Below are 22,316 nucleotides of genomic sequence, written 5' to 3'. Positions count from 1 at the left end.
GGGCTGTGACGACAGCATTCTTGTAATTCGCGCGCTGAGCTTTCAGATGCAGTTTTGCGCTAATGCCACGCACAAACCTTCCCCTGGAATCCTTCCATTAAAACGAGTCGCCCAAGGAAAAGCAAGGTGGACACAGTGCCGAGTGTTTAAAAGAGAGTGGCCAATTTGGCTCAACGTACGCGACGTGACGTTCAGCCACATGAACGTCAACATCAACCCGTCACAGATCGAGGTAAACGGACCAACACCTCGGATCTCTCCTAAGAATTGCCACAACAAATTTTACTCCAGACTATGACACACTAGCAAAAAAGGGAGACCAACAACACTGAAAATGAAAGGGAAGCATTTTGAATATGATTTGTACACATACCAGGGATTGAAACTAGTGACTATTCTCATTTTCAAACAATGCAGGATGCTCAAGGACATTGATGCACCACCTGTTTGCGACTAATCTTAACCTGTAAAGTTCTTAAGGCTTACTTTAAGGAAGTGTTTCCCGTTTCCTCACCTCTGTTACCAGGTGTTTGTGAGTTAAAACTCTGCTCTGATTTTCAGATACCCCTCACCGTGTTGCCGTTTTGATAACTTTATTTGGGTGTATGCTTTCACCGATTCTTCAAGATGATATATTTGGTCAGAATGTTTGCCGTTTGATGTGATCTCATAAGATAAACATCTTTCATTAATCCAGTGCTTCTCAAATAGTGGGGCGCGCCCCCCTTGGGGGGCGCCGTGCTATACCTGGGGGGGCGCGTGTGACCCTGGGGAACAGGCTTTTTTTTTGCAGTACTAGAATAAAGTGTAATTGCGCATCTTCCCAGCAGGGGGCAGTGGCGCTCTCATTGTTACTTCTGTGACGTTTGCGACAGTGCAACATTTTACGACTTACAAGACAAGTTAGGATAGTCACGGTGGGGAGGGGGGGGGCGCGAATAGTTTTCTTCTTGCTAAGGGGGGGCGCGAATAGTTTTCTTCTTGCTAAGGGGGGGCGTAACAGAAAATAATTGAGAAGCACTGCATTAATCTGACCTGCAGGCACTGAAGTGATGGAGACTGTTATTCATAATAACAGTGTCGTATTTTATGAGAATCACTGATAGCAGTTTTTTAGTGAATTATTATAATTTTTTTAATGCTGTTAATAAATGCATTTGTTTTCAAAAAACTTGTTTGGAATATCCATGCTTTACTACCTACTAAAGGCCAAAATCTTTTATACAATGACCTTTACAGGTCGTTTATATTACTTCCATGCCCACCCCTGAGTTAGACTGAACTGCTCTCGGTCTTTATGTCGCTGTTTAAGTGTTCAAACACTGTGGCTGTATTAATTAATTTCCGTAGTTAAACTGGTGTATATGCCGTAATTTCGGACTATAAATCGCGTTTTTTTTCATAGTTTGGGTGGGGGGGCGATTTATAAATCAGAACCGCGATGTAGCAAGGGATTACTGTCATTTGAATTTCAAGTGACGTCAGCAGTGTGGCGCGGCGTGGCGGTTGTTTACAAAAAGGACAAAGATTGATCACGGGATGACGAAGATGACGAAGGGCCCGACGTACTACCGGTATCATTAGCAGCTATGTTTCTAAGTGACACGGAGGACGAAGAGTTTGAAGGATTTAAGGATTTGGAGTGACACAGAAGGTTTGAAAAACTATTATGGCTTTTACGCACGCCCGGTCCTACTCTACGGAGCTCTCTTTCACCTCCGTGGATAGAAGTCGAGGGCCGGCGCTCGGCCGGGTGGCTGTCCGGGGACGGTGGATGGGGCTCGGTCATGGCTTTTACGCAGGCCCGGTCCTATTCGATGGATCTCTCTTCCTTCTCCGTGGCTGAAAGTCCACACCGCCACACACCTGGAAGTTTGTTTTGTTAAATAAAGAGCCGTTTACCAAACCCACGTCTTTCCTTGTACTTTGTTAACGCTACAATATAGTTATATACTAGATCTGTGGAATAACGACGAGGCTGACGTCAGGGCGCATGCGCGGCGTTGTTGACAAAGGACGAGGAATTTGATCAATGGATTTAATGATTTAGAGTGCACAGATGGTTTGATAATATTATTGCTTATATAATAGTAATTTGATATCTAATTTATATATCGTTATATGGGCCTGTGGAATATTTTGAAGTGCAAGCCCCATCAGCAGCGCGCACCCATCGTTGACAAAGGATGATCGATGGATTTAATGAATTGGAGTGACAGATGGTTTTATAAACGTGTTATTTATGTAATAGTTTTTTTAATAACTCTGAATGTTACGTCAGGCCCGTTCTCAGCTCTTCGTTTGTGTCACGTTAGCATACCTATCGTTTAGCCTGTTGTTGCTTGTTCATGTCTGTTCTTGGTGTTGGATTTTGTCTAATACATTTCCCCCCAAAATGCGACTTATACGCCGGAGAGACTTATATATGTTTTTTTTTCCACGTTATTGTCCAGTTTATGGCTAATGCGACCTAAATTCCGGAGCGACTTAGTCCGAAAATGACGCTAATATCTTGTATTTTTTGTCATCTCTCTTTAGATGAACAAAACGGCTTTGAAACGAGACCTTACGGAGGCAACGAAAAAAATGCTTGATCCCGGGATGCTTCATGCACCCACCTGTAGAATAAGATATCCCCAGTTCAAATTTACAGTGAACAACTGAGGAGTAGTCCATTTGTTTCGTTTTACATTCGGGTTTTTTGTTTTTGTCCCCTCGTTTTTGCATTTCGTTTTACAATGGAGGATTACATATCCAAATGATTTTCAACTATGGATTTTCAGTCGAAGCAGGAGGTAATCAGTAAAGGAAGAGCAACTCCGGAGTTAAAAGGTTTGATTCGGACAACTGGACTTCGGAACGGAGTGGTACGCACGATCGAAAACAAGTTTTTGATTTCACGTGCTTTATTGAATGTTTTTATGTGTGAAGACTGCTGATATGCGATTTTAATTACCGTTTTTTTCCGTGTATAGTGCGCCCCCATGTATAGTACGCACCCCTAACAATGGCATGCTGATGCTGGAAAAAAGCTTGTACCCATGTATAATACGCACCCAATTTTTATGAATTTTTTTTAATTTTTTTTTTATTTTTATTTTATTTTATTTATTTTTTTTTAAGTCCCAAAGATCGTCACACACGCAGGGAGGCAATGGGTCCCATTTTTAAAGTCTTTGGTATGGTCTTAACTAGGCTGGATGTCATTTTTTTTGTTGGCGTTGATTTCTCCGACTGCCCCTAAACGCACCACCGCGCTCCGTGCGCACACGGCGGCTCTGTATGGGAGAGACGTTGAAGAGGAATAAAAACACCCTTGGAAACCAAAACTTGCCCCTCGTCGTGACTCGGAGCCGCAACAAATGTTTCGGATTTGTGTAGGGTACATTGTGACAGACGGCAAACTAGCAGGTGATCGAGCGAGCGTCTGATACAAGAGCATTGCGGTCGTATGGAGCGTGTTTGAAATGAACAGCAGAGACGAAAGGAACAAGGCAAAGTGTTGTGAAATAAAATATTACCTGTAATACGCATTTTGTTATTTGCTGATTGAAACTGCTAATTAAACTGTGAATTGAAACTAATAGGTGGAGAACTGAACTCTCGCTCTTTATATAGCTGACGTGTCTTGCGCAACCGTTCTGCGCATCTGTAATGGCGGCCTCCGTATGACGTCCGGTCCGCGATGGAGATTAAAAAACAAACAATATTTGACAATAACACACCATCGAGGATTGCACCATCGCATCAAACGATGTGTCGTCAATTATGAATTTTACTAAGTGTGTTGGGCAGGATGGCTGAATGCGATGCGCGATTGACAACAAACAAGAAGAAAGGTGAGTTTTATTTCGGGGGAGATTTGTCATGTCTCGTCCCCAGTTTTGCTATGTGTCTAGGTTGCCATAGTTTCTGTTCGTGTCACCCCACTCTTCCTGTGTCACCTCAATCGATGTAACGTGTTTTGTATTTAAGTCCTGTCTGCCCCTCGCTCACCGTTGGATCATTGCATGTGTTACTGTCATTCTGTTCCTGTCTTTGGTAATGTCACCCTGTCTTTTTGTTCCACGACTTTGTCGGTCAGTCCTGTTGTTGGTTTTGTTGTACCATGACTTTATTTAAAAAAAAAAAAAAAAAAAAAATTTAAAAAAAAAAAATTTTTTTTTTTTTTCTTTGTACCCATGTATAATACGCACCCCAGATTTTAGGACAATAAATTAGTAAAATATTGCGCACTATACACGGAAAAAAACGGTAAAATAGTTCAAATTAAATAATGAGTTAGCCACACGAGATCATCGTTCCCCAACTTTTTTTGTGACACGGTTAGGTGCCGGACAAATTTTACCGGGGGGAGGGGGTTGACGTCAGTTCCTCCCCAGTCATGAACATCACCGCACGTCACTGCTTCTACAACGCTATCCTAAATTGACAGTACTGGCTGCAAAAATGTTGTCCATGTGTGGGACTACCTACCTTTGTGAGCAGGTGTTCTCACTAATGAACATTAATAAATCAAAGCTACACTCAAAGATCACACGCACTTAGATGAAATTCTGAAACGGGTCGCCTGATATTGATGCACTTGTGCAGGCTAAAAGATGCCAAGTTTCAGGGGCAAATACTAAGCAAGTCTAACTTCTATTGAATGCTGCACTATAAAATAAACAAATGTGAATATTTGCTCTAGTAATTGCTGTGAAAGTAAGTGGTCGTCAGAAACAAATTTACAAGTGAAGAGTATTGTTAAATAAAATATTGTCTCATGCATACCACATACGTTATCTAGGTGAGGTTTTTTTTTTTTTTTACATTTTATGCATTAACAAGGAAGGGGCCAAATTTACTTTATCAAATGTCTGTTTAATACAGCTGCCACTTAAGATTTCAAGTGTGTGGCCACAAGAATTGCTACCTAGATGTGGAAAATGCATTTTGAATTTATTCATTTCTAAATGTAGATCTGTTTGATGTATTTTGTTTGTTTTTAAGTTCCACAAAACAGTTTGTTGACTAATAATTTATTTCTTCTTTGTACTAAAAAAAAAAAAACTGGATTTACTGTTAGTTCTGTGTAATTTTGTAATGAGTTTACTGGTCCGGCCCCCTTGAGATCAGATTAAGCTGTATGCGGCCCCCAGACCAAAACAAGTTTGACACCCCTGCGCTAGACTGAGAAAAAGGGTTTTTGAAAACTGCAACCTCCAAGCCAGGACAAGGTTTCTGGTGTATAAAGCACTACTGCTACCCCACCCTACTGTATAGATCAGAATGCTGAACCACATACAGTAAGCACCTCAAGGCCCTCAAGCAGAGATGTCAAAGTCAAATACACCGAGGGCCAAAAAAACAAATTTGCTACAAGCAGAGGGACGGACTGGTTAAATGTTTATCAAAACATATTGAAATAAAGATAGCCTATTGAACCAAGACCTAACACAGTGTATATTAGTAATACCGTTTTTTTCCGTGTATAGTGCGCCCCCATGTATAGTACGCACCCCTAAAAATGGCATGCTGATGCTGGAAAAAAGCTTGTACCCATGTATAATACGCACCCAATTTTTATGAATTTTTTTTTAAAAAAAAATTAATTTTTTAAAATTTAAAATTTAATTTAAAATTTGCGTTTACGGGCAGTCGGAGAAATCAACGCCAACAAAAAAAAATACATCCAGCCTAGTTAAGACCATACCAAAGACTATAAAAATGGGACCCATTGCCTCCCTGCGTGTGTGACAATCATTGGGACTTAAAAAAAAAAAAAAAAAATAAATAAAAAAAAAATTTTTTTTTTTTGTACCCATGTATAATGCGCACCCCAGATTTTAGGACAATAAATTAGTTAAATTTTGCGCACTATACACGGAAAAAAGTTCCTTCAAAGAAAACTCACTCAAGTTCTGTACATTAAAAGAATACAAAAATATTTTATGGCGCTGTATAGTAACATCAAGGGAAAACATTTTCAACAGGCAAAAAGCAAAAACGTAAATTGCTTTTAAAAAAAATATGTTTCTTAATATCAAGATAAATACATAAATGAAAGTGCATGAATTCTAAACTGAAAATGCATTACTGTGTCGCTCTATAATCCTACCGATCACTGCTTTCAAATAGTAAATTAAGGAAAAAAAAAGTGAAGCCCAACTTCTGGCCACTAATTGGTGACATTTAAGGACAATTATTCAATCTTGGAATTTTAAAAAAAGGGAAAGGGATTGTTTTATCTTGTCATTAAACAGACCAGTATCCGATTGTAATGGTGGTCCGGACCTTTTGTGCAGGTGTGAATACACGCAAACGAATCCTGGTGCGGATTAAGGAAACGGACCGAGACCCACTTTTTCAAGTGGTCTCGGTTCACTTCCAAACAAACTCTGGTCCTGTTCCTCTTCAGGTGTGAATACAAACAGCGTAGATCGAAACGAACAGCACAAATATGCCGACCAGGGATGCAGCGCGTAGGACTCTCATATTTTCCTCCATTTCCGGGTCTGTGCGCTGTGTGCCTCCCTGGTCATTGCTGTCCAATGGGAGCACAGATCGTCAAAAGCGTTGATCTGTTCAAAAAATATACTTTACTGAATAGGAACCGCACCAAATGAAAAAATTAAGTCCGCTTTTGGCCCAAACCAAACAAGCAGACTAAAGGACTTTTCTGGTCTGAATACATCCTTGAGTTGCTTGCTCCCCCTTGTTACAAAGACGGAGTGTGGGCCCATATTGGTCACACGTGCAAAATTCCAGCGAGTGACTGTGGCCTGTGGGCCGCTTCTAATAGTAATTAAATATCATCCAGGGGACCATGACTTTGACATATGTGCCCTAGGAGCATACCATCAAAGATGCCTCAGGAAAATACTTAAGATCACCTGGGAGGATAAGCACACAGACACCAGCATTCTAGAGGAGGCCAACAACCCAACCATCACGGCCATCATTGCCCAGTATTAACTCAGGCTGGCCAGGTGGTCCGCATGCCCAATTCTCGCCTCGCAAAACAAGTCATACTGTATACTCCCAGTTTTCTATAGGACAACACGCCCCAGGTGGGCAGAGGAAAAAGTTTAGCAACAACATCAACGCAAAAATCAAGAAGTGCCACATAGACCCTACAACCTGGGAGGCCACGGCGAACAAGATGGAGCCACACGACACAATGACGATCTCCACAGTGCGACAAACGCAGATGTAGAAAGGAGCAAGTCTCCACCAAAAAGGTTCCACCTACACATGCAACTCTTTAGTGCCGTTCTAGTGGTTCCTTTGAGCTTTTTTAAAAATGTATGAAAACGGAAAAAGATGAAAGGGAAAATATATTTTCTATTTTAGTATAGTTTCTGTAGCAGGAAAAACCTCGAGAAAAACATTCAACGTTTTCCAGTGTTGTAAATTGTGTAGAATACATATTAACTTAAATTTCAAAATATCTGTCAACGGAGATTTGCGTCATAAGCTGCGACACACATTTCTTGCAACTCGGCGTATTCTTGCATTGTTGCTGGTGTGGTCCTTGACAAACCTTCCAGTCGATCAAACTGTATCTCTGAAAAATTAGTTGCACACCACAATTGTGTTTACCTGAAAATGGCTGTCTTGTTCACGTGGTAAATCACTCCCCCCTACAATTCTTCTGGTCGCCACATCAATCTGACAAACTCCTGCTGTCTCCATTATGTCAACCTAGATAGTCAAAGGGAATAAGACTTGTAAGTGATAGATGTTACCGAAAAGGAGGATATTTCACAAACAACTCATCAGTGGAGAACCCTCAACAGGCAAGCTATGGTACAAGTATTGTTCCTTTTTCAATTTCAATTACTTATTGTTTGTATAATTATATGACTTATTAGAATAGTACCGTACCGGAGTACAAGTCGCATCAGCCAATTCATTAAATCCATCGATCGTCCTTTGTCAACAATGGGTGCGTGCCGCTGACGGTGCTTGCACTTTAAAATATTCCACAGGCCCATATAACGACATATAAATTAGATCTCAAATAACCAGGGCTGTGGACTTGACCATGAGTCCGAGTCCGGCTGTCCATTTTTTCTGTTAATTCATGTGACTGCTTAGTCTTTATTCAAGGCTAATTTAGATCAAAATCTAAATAATTTGTTTTGTGATGGCTTTGTCTTTATTAAACATATAAACGAATACAATAAACAGATACTTTCAAGTTTTAATCATTAATTACACCATTATAGCTCAGACATTTATCTAAACACAAATAATTAGTGACGACCCCACAACTATTGAAACACATCAATGATATAAGCTGGGTGACATAATCGTCCTTGACATTGGTACATAATGTAAACATTAGCCTAAGTGCAACTCAACGTGGCCGCATTGATTGTAACTTACGCTCCGTTTCCCCCCCAAATCTAGAGGCAAAACATTGTTCTCTCGCTGCTCCAGGGTTCTTCCATCTTGGCTGCGCGCGGGGCATCGTAGGTCTTGTACTTGCACGCACGCAGGCAGGCAGGCGCGGGCGCGCACGCAACAACTAAATTTGTCTTCATAAGCAAGCAGGGCTGTGGACAGTATTCCTACGAGCATTTTTTTTATTGTCGGACTCGGTCAAAATCAGCACCGAGTCCGAGTCCGGTAAAAATGACCGAGTCCGACTGAGTCAGAGTCCCCGAGTCCGAGTCCACAGCCCTGGTATCTATATATGTATATATATGAGTACTTAACTTTTTTTAAACTATTACTAACCCAAGACCAGTCCACTTCTAGCGGATGCAAGAACATTCAACATCTCCAGTAAAAAAGGCACCATAAAAATGTGGTGTTTTTCAAAATAAAAGTACAGCAATCCCTCATTTATCACGGGTAATTGGTTCCAAGACCACCCGCGATAGGTGAAAACCCTCTTATTTTTAACATACGTAATTTTTTTGTGTATCAATAAATCTATATTAAACCATATAAGTGCATGTTATCATTTGAACATTAACTAATAATTTCAAACATGTAAATACTATATTAATAGTATAAATGACATACAGAAAATAATATATACATAATGTAAATCTGATACGTGTGTGTGTGTAACATACCGTTTTTTCCGTGTATAGTGCGCAAAATTTACCTAATTTATTGTCCTAAAATCTGGGGTGCGTATTATACATGGGTACAAAGAAAAAAAAAATTTTTTTTTTTTTTTTTATTTTTTATTTTTTTTATTTAAAGAAAGTCATGGTACAACAAAACCAACAACAGGACTGACCGACAAAGTCGTGGAACAAAAAGACAGGGTGACATTACCAAAGACAGGAACAGAATGACAGTAACACATGCAATGATCCAACGGTGAGCGAGGGGCAGACAGGACTTAAATACAAAACACGTTACATCGATTGAGGTGACACAGGAAGAGAGGGGCGACGCGAACAGAAACTATGGCAACCTAGACACATAGCAAAACTGGGGACGAGACATGACAAATCTCCCCCGAAATAAAACTTGAAATCACCTTTCTTCTTGTTTGTTGTCAATCACGCATCGCATTCAGCCATCCTGTCCAACACACTTAGTAAAATTCATAATTGACGACACATCGTTTGATGCGATGGTGCAATCCTTGATGGTGTGTTATTGTCAAATATTGTTTGTTTCTTAATCTCCATTGCGGACCGGACGTCATACGGAGGCCGCCATTACAGACGCGCAGAACGGATGCGCAAGACATCAGCTATATTAAGAGCGAGAGTTGTTTTCTTCCTATTAGTTTCAATTCACAGTTTAATTAGCAGTTTCAATCAGCAAATAACAAAATGCGTATTACAGGTAAAATTTTATTTCACAACACTTTGCCTTGTTCCTTTGGTCTCTGCTGTTCATCCTAAAACACAAAGGCGCTCTTTAAGCAATGCGACAGTGAGCGCCCGGCGCGCTGCGGTTGCGCGACCGCACCAAATTAAGCTCCCTGCGCAGTGCGCACTGAGGTCCACTTAAATTTTAGAAAGTACATCAGGACTTTAAAAATATCTTCTAAATTTCAGCGACGGCTCTGTCACAATAATGCTACCAGCGCGGTGCAGTTGGGCGGTCGGCGGCGTGCTACGGTTGAGCGTTCTCTCTCGCGCTCTCTCTCTCGCTCTCTCTCGCACACACGCACACGCGCACACACGCAAACCGGATATCATACGGAGGCCGCCATTACAGATGCGCAGAACGGATGCGCAAGACACGTCAGCTATATAAAGAGTGAGAGTTCAGTTCTCTACCTAAATCCGTATTACAGGTAATATTTTATTTCACAACACTTTGCCTTGTTCCTTTTGTCTCTGCTGTTCACTTCAAACACGCTCCATACGACCGTAATGCTCTTGTATCAGACGCTCGCTCGATCACCTGCTAGTTTCCTGTCTGTCACAATGTACCCTACACAAATCCGAAACATTTGTTGCGGCTCCGAGTCACGACGAGGGGCAAGTTTTGGTTTCCAAGGGTGTTTTTATTCCTCTTCAACGTCTCTCCCATACAGAGCCGCCTCTTTCCCGTGTGCGCACGGAGCGCGGTGGTGCGTTTACGGGTAGTCGGAGAAATCAACGCCAACAAAAAATTACATCCAGCCTAGTTAAGACCATACCAAAGACTATAAAAATGGGACCCATTGCCTCCCTGCGTGTGTGACGATCATTGGGACTTAAAAAAATAGAAAAAAAAAAATTTTTTTTTTTTAAAATTCATAAAAATTGGGTGCGTATTATACATGGGTACAAGCTTTTTTCCAGCATCAGCATGCCATTTTTAGGGGTGCGTACTATACATGGGGGCGCACTATACACGGAAAAAAACGGTATATAGATGTAGCTAAAGTATACATACTACAACTCTTTTATTATTACAACTTTTTATAACGAGGTACAAATAAACATACTGTAAATATAGACTTAGACTTAGACAGACTTTGTCATTTTGTAAACAGTGCACACAAAACGAAATTACGTTGCATACGGCTCTCAACAAAGGAATGACATATCGGCTGGATAAAAAGTCACATATCTATATAAATATCAAATAAGATAAGATAAATATAAGGTGCAGCAATGAAGGAAACAAAAACAGTATCTACGAAGTGCGCAGGGGAATGCTAGGTTGACTGTTCAACAGTCTGACGACAGTAGGGAAAAAACTATTGCAGAATCTGGTAGACCTGCAGAGGATGCTACGAAACCTCTTCCTAGAGGGTAGCAGGGAGAACAGTTCTTGGTGGGGGTGTGATGGGTCACTAATGATATTTCGGGCTCGGGACACGCAGCGCTGGGATGACAAGTCCTGAATGGAGGGAAGAGGAGCCCCGATGATCCTCTCTGCTGTCCTCACCACTCTCCTTACGTTCTTTCAATCGAAGGCGCTGCAACCCCCACACCACACGAGAGACAGCTCGTCAGTATGCTCTCTATGGTGCTTCGGTAGAACGTCCTCATGATGGATGGGGGCAGGTGGGCTCTCCTCATCCTCCGAAGGAAGTACAATCGCTTCTGTGCCCTCTTGACCAGTGTCGTGGTGTTCCCAGTGCAGGTGAGGTCGTCTGTGGACCCCCAGGAATTTAGTACTGCTGACCACCTCCACATCTGAGCTGTTGATGATCAGTGGAGCGTGGTGAGGCCGGTTCTTCCTGAAGTCGACGATGAGCTCCTTCGTCTTCTCCACATTCAGGATCAGACCATTGTCTCTGCACCAGCCCACAAACTGCTCCACCTCCTCTCTGTAGTCCAGGTTGTCGTCATCGCTGATGAGGCCCACCACCGTTGTGTTGTCTGCAAACTTCACGATGTGATTGGTGGTGAACCTGGGGACGCAGTTGTGTGTCATTAGGGTGAACAGCAAGGGGCTCAGGACGCAGCCCTGAGGGGAGCCTGTGCTGAGGGTGATGACATCTGAGGTGTTCTGTCCGACCCGGACTGACTGAGGTCTGTTGGTGAGGAAGTCTAGCAGCCAGTTCCGAAGGGGGGTGCCGAAGCCCAGGCGTTCCAGTTTTCCCACCAGATGCTGTGGAATGATGGTGTTAAACGCTGAACTGAAGTCCAGGAACAGCAACCGCACGTGGGTGTTCCTCTCCTCCAGGTGAGCCAGGCTCAGGTGAAGAACGGAGGAGATGGCATCCTCAGTAGAGCGATTCTTCCGGTAGGCAAACTGGAACGGGTCGAATGTCGGGGGGAGTCTGGAGACGATGTGGTCCTTGACCAGCCTTTCGAAGCACTTCATCAAGATGGGAGTCAGTGCCACCGGTCTGTAGTCATTGAATGTGGTGATTTGAGGTTTCTTTGGCACCGGAATTATGGAGGCAGCCTTGAAGCATACAGGCACCGTACCGTGGCTTGGCCCAGCGAGATGTTAAAAATGTCTGTGATGACACCAGCCAGCTGACCTGCACATTCCTTTAACACCCGCCCAGGTATGCTATCAGAGCCTGGGGCCTTACGTGGGTCGACTCTCCTCAGAGTCTTCAACACGTCGGCTGAGTCAAGGCAGAGTGCCTCCTCTTCCTGATGGGGAACAGATTTAACTGCCGGAGTGCCGTTCAGTGCCTCAAACCGCCCAAAGAAGTTGTTGAGACCATTCAGGAAGTCAGCATCAACCTCACCCACCAGGGGGGCAGGGTAAGTTGTAGTCAGTAATCGCCCGTATGCCTTGCCACATGCTCCTGGTGTTATTGGCGTCGTGGAAAAAATCCTGTACTTTTCGACTGTGGCTTCGCATCGCTAACCTTATGGCACGGTTCAAGTTGGCTCTCGCTGTCCTCAGTGCCTCCTTGTCGTCAGACTTGAAGGCAGCGCTCCGTGCTCGCAGCGTATGACAAACCTCCTCAGTCATCCAGGGTCGTTAGTTGGCTCGGGTGATGATGTTCTTAGTGGTGCTGACGTCCTCGGTGCATTTGTAGATGTGGCTGACACAGTCGTGGCGTACTCATCAATGTCGACCTGATTGTCATATGTTGCTGCTGATCTGAACATGTCCCAGTCAGAGCACTCAAAGTAGTCCTGGAGCACCTCCATGGCACCCTCAGACCACACCCTCACCTGCTTCACTGTAGGTTTTGCTCTGATCAGCAGGGGCCTCTAAGCAGGGATTAGCTTTACAGATAGGTGGTCTGAAGAGCCGAGGTGGGGGCGGGGGGCTGCTCTGAATGCATCTTTTATATTTGAATAAACCAAGTCCAGAGTGTTCTCTCCCCGAGTTGGAAAATCCACGTGTTGGTAAAAATGAGGGAGAATAGTTTTCATGTTAGCTGGCTTGAGGACTGCGAGGGCCGACCTGTCCCGGGGCATCAAAGAAGCAAAGAGGGCGTTCTCGTGCAAAATTACCGCCCACTTCAAGGACAGCAGGGACGCACGGAGCCTTTGGCAGGGCATTCAGACCATCACGGATTACAAGCCCGCGCCGCAGAGCTGTGAAGGCGACGTCCGTCTGCTCAATGACCTCAACCGCTTCTTTGCTCGCTTCGACGCTCAGAACAGCACTTGCCCGCTGAAGGCCACTCCCCCTTCACACGAGCTGACCCTGTGCCTCTCCGCCGACAGCGTGAGGAGGGCGCTTGCCGCCATCAACATCCGCAAGGCGGCGGGCCCTGACAACATCCCGGGTCGGGCGCTGAAGGACTGCGCTGGTGAGCTGACGGATGTCTTCACGGACATCTTTAACACTTCCCTGCAGCAGGCCATCGTCCCGTCGTGTTTCAAAGCTGCCACCATCGTACCTGTGCCGAAGAAACCCGCTCCGTCCTGCTTCAATGACTACCGCCCCGTGGCACTTACGCCCATCATCATGAAGTGCTTTGAGCGGCTTGTCATGGAGCACATCCGATCCGTTCTCCCGCCCACCATTGACCCCTTCCAGTTTGCGTACCGAGCCAAGCGGTCTTCGGAGGATGCCATCTGCTCTGCCCTCCACTCGGCCCTCACCCACCTGGAGAGGAGGGACTCGTATGTGAGATTGCTGTTTGTGGACTTCAGTTCTGCCTTCAACACCATTGTGCCACAACGCCTCATCAGCAAACTTGACGCGCTGGGCCTCAGTACCTACCTCTGCAACTGGCTACTGGACTTCCTCTGTCAGAGGCCACAGGTAGTACGTGTTGGCGACAAAATCTCCGCCAGCATTACGCTGAGCACGGGGGCCCCCCAAGGCTGCGTGCTCAGTCCGCTGCTCTTCACCCTCCTGACGCATGACTGCACTGCAACCTACAGCGACAACCGTATCGTGAAGTTTGCTGACGACACGACTCTGGTGGGTCTCATCACCAAGGGAGACGAGACTCGATACAGGCTGGAGGTTGACCTTCTGACCACGTGGTGCAGGGACAACAACCTCCTGCTGAACGTCGACAAGACCAAGGAGATTGTTGTGGACTTCCGGAAGGGTCGCACCCAACACCTGCCGCTGACCATCGACGGTGCTGTGGTGGAGCGAGTGAGCAGCGCCAAGTTCCTGGGGGTGCACATCAGTGAGGATCTCTCCTGGTCCACCAACACCGCATCACTGGCAAAGAAAGCCCAGCGCCGCCTGTACTTCCTGCGGAAACTTAGGCGAGCGAGCGCTCCTCCGGCCGTCATGACTGCATTTTACCGCGGCACCATTGAGAGCGTCCTCTCCAGCTGTATTGCTGTTTGGGGTGGCGGCTGCACTGACTACAACTTGAAGGCCCTGCAGCGCATAGTGAACACTGCTGGTAAGATTGCTGGTGCTTCGCTCCCCTCCTTGAAGGACATTTACACCTCCCATCTCACCCGCAAGGCGACCACGATTGTGAGTGATGCGAGTCACCCCGCTCACTCTTTGTTCGAGCTTCTGCCCTCTGGGAAGAGGTACAGAAGCCTGCGCTCCCGCACCTCCAGACTCTCAAACAGCTTCATACTCCAGGCTGTTAGGATCCTGAACTCGCTCCCCCGTTCTGCGTAGCGTCCTGTACTTTTACTGTCTGAACTGTCTGACTGCACACTGGCTCTTGTTATTTATTATTTGTTATTACTCTTATTTATTGTTTGTGCCTTTTTGTTAATGATGTTTTTTACTTTTGCGCTATGCTTGCTGGCTCCGTTATTTGTGTTATCTGTTTATTTATTATTTATTCATCACTCTTCCTATTGATTGTTAGAATTTTTGCCTTCTTGTTTTTATATTGTGTCGCGTACATGTATGTCTATCGTGTTATGTGTCTCGTCACCGTGGGATAGAGAAAAACGTAATTTCGGTCTCTTTGTGTGTTGTGACATGTGGAGAGATTGACAATAAAGCTGACTTTGACTTTGACTTTGACTTAAAGTCCCCAGCAATGATGAAAACACCCTCTGTATGCGTGGATTGCAGCTCACTGATTGTTCGATGGAACGCTCATGGCCTCTTTCGTATTAGCGCTAGGAGGGACATACACGGCCGTGATGCTAACAACAGTAAACTCCCTGGACAGGTAGAAGGGTCTGCAGTTGACAGTCAAAAGCTCGATGTCCGAAGAGCAGAAGCTGGCGACAGATCTAGCATTTTTGCACCAGCTGTTGTTGACGTAGACACACAGCCCTCCTCCTCGGGATTTACCGCTTAGGTCTGTTGATTAGTGTTTGCATGCTCCCCTTCATTCATCACAGCAGTGTGACATGCACAGAATGACGTAAACATCATGTGATTTATCTATTCAGAACAGTTCTCACAATTGTTTTAGCTCTTAAATAAGCAATGACTTGGTGAAAACAACTTCTCCCTTCTTATACAAGCTTTGGTTGGTCTCTGCAATTTTCTAGCGCATAAAGGACAACGTCACTACGCATTTCAAGACAGCATGTGCAGACCCAATGCAACCATCCATGTTGGGTGGCTAACACGACCTTGTGAAGCATGTGCCATAATACAGAAATATGCTGGTTAACATGACCTTGTGAAGCTCGTGCCACAATACAGAAATATGCCTCAGAACGGCGGCACAGACAGACTAACACACATACTCTGATATAAGGAACACTCACAGTGGCAGTTTCACTGCACACCTCTCTAGAGACAGAGCGAGAGACAGAGAGTTAGAGTGAGAGAGACAGAGACAGAGAGTGAGCGAAAGGAAGACAAGGACAAAGTAAGGACTACCCCTTGTCCACTGAGGTGAAACCCAATTTACAAGCGCTGAGCCAGGGGATAATAAGGATAGCAACATCTCCTCTGTGTACCTTGTAGGGCTGCACGATATTGGAAAATTATGCAATATATGTAGGTGTTGGGTGTCTTGATATCAATCTATCAATATATCAAATATTTAACATGCTCATAACAAAATTTTTATTTTACCATCTAATGAAGGTATAATATTTTCCGCATCATAAGGCGCACTTAAGTCTTTAATTTTCTAAAAAACCGGAGGTGCACCTTTCAATAGGGTGCGCCTTTTAATAAGGCTCACCTTTAGTGTGGCCTGAATTCCAATACAGTCAAACCTCAGTTTTTGAACGTGCCGGTTCTCGAACAAATCGGAATTTGAATGAAAATTTTGAGATTTTTTGCTTCGGTTGTCGAACAAAAATTCGGAGGTCGAACCTCGCGAGATGAGCCGAGAGGACCTGAGAAAACCCGACACATCGTTTGATGCGATGGTGCAATCCTTGATGGTGTGTTATTGTCAAATATTGTTTTTTAATCTCCATCGCAGACCATATCATACGGAGGCCGCCATGACAGTATGCGCAGAACGGATGTGCAAGACATGTCAGCTATATAAAGAGCGAGAGTTAGGTTCTCTACCTATGTTTGTTGTCAATCGCGCATCCCATTCAGTCATCCTGCCCAACACACTTAGTCACTAAAATTCATGATTGACGACACATTGTTTGATGCAATGGTGCAATCCTTGATGGTGTGTTATTGTCAAATACCGTATTTTGCGCCCTATTAGGCGCACCGGGTTATAAGGCGCACCTTCAATGAACGGCCCATTTTAAAACTTTGTCCATATATAAGGCGCACCGGACTATAAGGCGCATAAAAGAGAAGCTACACTGCAACAAACTGAGGTTGACTAGGGTTACGGTATGCACCTACTAGCCAATAACCAACGAGCCCTCTGTAAACAATCGCGTTTCTCAAACGATCTCCTATAAAATGATCGGAACTGACTAAAGTTCGATCTAACGCATTGGTACTACTTACCCATGTTTCCCTTCCATATTGATCCGTAGATTTACTCGAAACATTAACAGAGCAGCCTATTTTGACATGAAATAGCTTGCTGCGTATAGCAGCTATCGTTATAGCATTAGCCATCCGCAAAATCTCATGAGCCTCAGCTCGCAATCTCCCATGAGCCTCAGCAAAGTGTAAACAATCGCGTTTCTCAAACTATCTCCTATAAAATGATCGGAACTGACTAGTTTGATCTAACGCATTGGTACTACTTACCTATGTTTCCCTTCCATATCGATCCGTAGATTTACTCGAAATATTAACGGGGCAGCCTATTTTGAAATGAAATAGCCTCGCGGGTACAAAAGCTATTCGGTGACGCCCCCTGACTACAGTTACCGTAATGTTGGGAAGCGATGCGACCTTGTAATTTACTAGTCGTACTAAAACGTACTAAAACATTTTGGCAGAGCACTGTGTACAACCAGTATGGATCAACAAATTCATCAATTGATCCATATATAAGGCGCACCGGACTATAAGGCGCACTGTCGACTTTTGATAAAAATTTAGGTTTTTAGGTGCGCCCTATAGGGCGGAAAATACGGTAGTTTGTTTTTAAATCTCCATCGCAGACCGGATATCATACGGAGGCCGCCATTACAGATGTGCAGAACGGATGCACAAGACACGTCAGCTATATAAAGAGCAACAGTTCAGTTCTCTGGCTAAATGCGTATTACAGGTAATATTTTATTTCACAACACTTTGCCTTGTTCCTTTCTTCTCTGCTGTTCACTTCAAACACGCTCCATACAAACACAATGCACTCGTATCAGACGCTTGCTCGATCACCTGCTCGTTTGCTGTCACAATGTACCCTACACAAATCCGAAACATTTCTTTGCTATCGAGTTTGCTAGCGCATGCGCAGTGATACTGACCGGCAGAATAACATCCGGTTGTTCCCAAAGATTCTCTTTTTTCTGAAATAATTTTACGTTTACGGATTTAAGTAAGAGTCAAAATTTGGGTGCGTATTATACATGGGTACAGGCTTTTTTCCAGCATCGACATGCCATTTTTAGGGTGCGTATTATGCACGGGGGCGCATTATGCATGGAAAAACACGGTAAATTTTTATTTCTATTATTTGTCATGGTAAAAATAGATTCGGAATTCGAACGATTCTTTTCTCGAACCACCTTCTGGAACGGATTGTGGTCGAAAACAGAGGTTTTCACTATCCTGTGAAAGGTTTGCTGGCCCCAAGTTACTGAATTGTTACTAGAATTGTATCCAAGTTTGAATTGGTATAAAATACTAAGCACGAGCTAGCACTAGCTTCCCCGTATGACGCCGCCTATGTAAATTAGCATAATGCTAACGGTGAAGAACTATCGGGGTTTTTTTTTGGGTTTGCAAATACTGTCAGTGGATGGGTCTAGTCTATATTGTAATTATCTAATTGGAATGAATCATTATGCCTTGTATGTTACAGTTTTAGATTCAGATCCGGTAAAGCACCAAAACAGCAAGAGGCTTCCTGGTCTTAATTGGAGAAAACTGTCCGCGATCTGTAAAGCTAGTTCCTAAACACTAGTGGAAGCAGAATAAGCTGAATGTTACATACAGACACACAGACAATGTGGATTGTGTGTCTGGCAGTGAAACCTTGGTTGAAATCGAAATGGGACCAGAAAAGCAGAATTGCTTCAACCCATTTGCCCTTTTCATGTAAAACATAAGGTGTAATGAAGCTATAAAAATGTTCTTTTTTTATATACTTGCTTAATCAAACAAAAATAAAATCATTGTTGGAGAACATTTTTAGGTAATTTCTAGTTTCCGTAGTTTTCAGTACAGACACTTAAAAACGGAGTGTGGAAACCATTTTTTTATAATAATAATAAAGATCAAATAATATGCAAAGAGAAATCATTACATTTTTCCCATATTGCCCAGCCCTAATGCAAATTCCACAGGAAGGCCATAGGACAGATTCAAAGTCACAACCTCTCCACTGTGAAGTACTAACCAGTCTGCACTGTGAAGTACTAACCAGTCGACATCCGTCTTCAGTAAAATTAACCATACAGTATATATATTTTCATCTGGATACATGATTTACAGCAATATTGGAATAACAAAATATTTGACAGATACAATCCTATATTCTACTCCCTATGCCACGAGCTAGCACACTTCCACTAGCACAGAATTTGTACTTTTAGCTCTTGGACGATTCATAGCAAAATAAGATTAGGTGGCAAGTTGTGAGTCACGAGAAAAGAAAAAATACACTGTAAAACGTATTTGTTGGTAAATGTTATAGCCTACTTTATAGATCACTTCCATTTGATTTTAATAAAATGAAACAGAAGTAAATAATAGTTGTCATTTCACACCTTTTTCTAAAATTAGAGGCTATAGACAAAATAGCAATATCACAGTACTTACAGGAAGTTAAAATATTATATTTCTGTTTATACAAATCACATAGGGATTGTTGCTTCAAATGGCTCGTTAACCAGACGATCACCAAGCAACCAGTACAAACCCATTTAGAGCAGTTGAACTGTCGCACTGTCGTGTGACTGACATTTTAGTTGAAGGCGCCTCACTGGTTATTTAAAACGGATGAACCCTTACATCGGTATTCAACCTTATCTTGGCACAAGTTACTCCTTTTGTTAGCGGTTACTACATTGCTAATGGCTAACACAAGATTCGAACTTCGGTATAGATTCCGTGTGTTACGGTCACTTCGAGAGCAACTGAATCTCACTCAAAGTGGCAGACAAAACGGTGTTAGTTGTAAGATGGTAGAAAATCAAATGATAATGTTTAATTTAAAATCTAAGGTAGCTACCTGTTTCAATGTGCTTCCGTTGGCATTGTTGTTATCAAGCTGGTGCTGAAAAGAGTTAAGTTAACGTCCGGTTAGAGCCTTTTCACAATAATGGTCAACAAGGTCACAATAATGGCGATGGCGGGTACCTAGGTCATCAATTAATTTACGCATCCTCTCTGCTTTTTATTCTTTTTTTTATGGTGACGTTTCGTTCAAAGATCTGGAAAAAACAATATCTTTAAATATTGTGGAAGGTAAAACCACCGTACACATAAGGTTTCCAAGCAAAAATATCCTGCCGTTTTTCAGTAATTTGACTATAAAAGTGAAACTTTGTATTATCGCGTGAAAAATAACGCTAACTTGACCGAGTTTTCATGGTTCTGACCAATCAGCGCATCGGTTTTACGTTTTTTTTTTTGTTGTTTTGTTTTGTTTTTTGTCTGCTGAGAGTTACTGTTTTGTTATGGGGTTTTCGTGCAAATTTTATTTAACTGTTGCGTAGCATACAGACACTCAAGTTTTCCATTTGTAGAATAAACATATATAACAGATCAGAACACAAATTTGAAAATGTAACACACAACTTAAGATTGAAATACAATTTGGATTTGATCAAAGGTCACACCTGTCGCGTTTCGGGCGTAAGGATTCAAACAACACTTTGTAGAGCAACTAGACGGTCTTTATTTGCGTCTCATATCTTCTAAACTCGCAGCCATTCAACATCACGAGAACACCCCAACCCCAACTTCCTGTTTGGCCCTTCAGAATAAAACAGCAGTACAAACGCCTAACACCACATCCCCCTTTCTTTGCAAACATGAAGACGTACTAATTCTGCATGAAGGAAAAACTTTTTCTTTTCTTATAACACCACTCTTAAACATTTCCTTTTTCTTTTCCTACATACATGCTTATAAATCCAGTTTTTGTGGCCTTGTGACAACACGGTCAAACCTTGTTCTGACAGGACTTGTTGCCTTTGGAGTTTGGACAGGGGACTCACTTATGTTTGGTGTTGGTAAGGTATCCTCTGTTGGACTGATAGGAGTACTTGGGATTGCCATCTTTGGTGTAGTTTCCGGCATTGGCAGTAGATGATGTCTATTCCTCCTGATGGCTCCGGAAGGACCTTCAACCAGGTAAGAGCGGGGTGCTGAATGAGAAGAAATGACAGTCCCTTCACTCTTAGTGTCCGTGATCCATACAGGTTGTCCTGGTGACAGTTGAGGAAGATCTCTCACACGATGTCGCCTGTTGTACCCCTCACTGTATTTCAACTTCATCTCCCCTTCCCTCAACGCCACAAAGCCCTTGTTCGGTAGTCTGGGAACAAGCAACGAAGGGAGCTGGGGCACTGGAGTGCGAAGTCTTCTTCCCATTAGAAGTTGAGCTGGGCTATATCCATTAGCCAAAGGGGTCGCTCTGTAAGCTAAAAGTGCAAGATACGGGTCTTTTGCCTTCTTGAGTAGTCCTTTAACAGTTTGGACATGACGCTCAGCTTCACCATTGCTCTGTGCAAACCTTGGACTGCTGGTTACATGTCTGAAACCGTAGGCTGCAGCAAAATCTTTGAACTGTTGGCTAGAGAACTGAGGTCCGTTGTCACTGTAGAAGAATTCCGGAATACCATGTCTGGAAAAAATTGACTTCAGGTGTACTATAACGTCTTCTGATCTAGTGGGTGTCCGTTTAGCTATCTCCACGAATCTGGAATAGTAGTCCACCAGAAGTACGTAGTTGCTGTTGTTGAGTGTAAAAAGATCTGCACCTACTTTTTGCCATGGTCTCTCTGGAAGCTCGCTGGGCATTAAAGGCTCCACTGGATTGACACGTTCTTTAATGCATGTGGTGCAGTTTTTCACAAGCTCATTTATTTGGCTACTCAAACCAGGCCACCACACTGCCTCTTTCGCTCTCTGTCTGCATCTTGACATGCCCTGATGTCCCTCATGGAGAGCTACAAGGACTTTGTTGCGCATAGTGGTAGGAATAACAAGTCTGGTGCCTTTCAATAACAGTTCGTCATGGACTGTTAATGTGTCTCTGTGTGGCCAATATGCTTTGATTGGACCTATGAGACGGCTGTAGTCTGGCCAGCCTCTCTGGCAAAATGACATGAGTTCCGAACATACACTGTCATTTTTTTGCTCTTCTTTTAATTGTGTGATATATGTCGAGCTAGCAGGTAGGTTTTTGACTATTTCGTTCACATAGATGTTTGTATCATTTAGTAGTTCCTCCGTAGCTTTAGAGTCTGTCTCTTGATTGACAGGTGCGTGTGACAGTGTATCCGCAGTGAGAAGTGCTTTTCCTGGGGTGTGTGAGATAGAGTAAC

General features: G+C 43.4%; 1 protein-coding gene across 2 annotated transcripts in view; it reads right to left on the bottom strand.

Annotated features, from left to right (window-relative positions):
* txlng (taxilin gamma) overlaps nt 1–20,123 on the bottom strand; it is a 69,038-nt gene extending 48,915 nt beyond the window's left edge. Inside the window, exons 1-2 of one of the 2 annotated variants that reach the window (XM_061275908.1) lie at nt 19,994–20,123; nt 7,585–7,686 (exon numbers count right to left, since the gene is read on the bottom strand). In XM_061275908.1, the coding sequence (XP_061131892.1) occupies nt 7,585–7,677 (93 nt within the window). In that variant the 5' untranslated portion in view covers nt 7,678–7,686; nt 19,994–20,123. The remainder of the gene's footprint in view (nt 1–7,584; nt 7,687–19,993) is intronic. The other variant, XM_061275909.1, reaches the window with a different exon arrangement.
* Nucleotides 20,124–22,316: the final 2,193 nt, after the last annotated feature.

Source organism: Syngnathus typhle, linkage group LG4 (assembly GCF_033458585.1).
Source record: "Syngnathus typhle isolate RoL2023-S1 ecotype Sweden linkage group LG4, RoL_Styp_1.0, whole genome shotgun sequence".
NCBI lineage: Eukaryota > Metazoa > Chordata > Actinopteri > Syngnathiformes > Syngnathidae > Syngnathus > Syngnathus typhle.
This window is presented reverse-complemented; position numbering and strand designations above follow the sequence as displayed.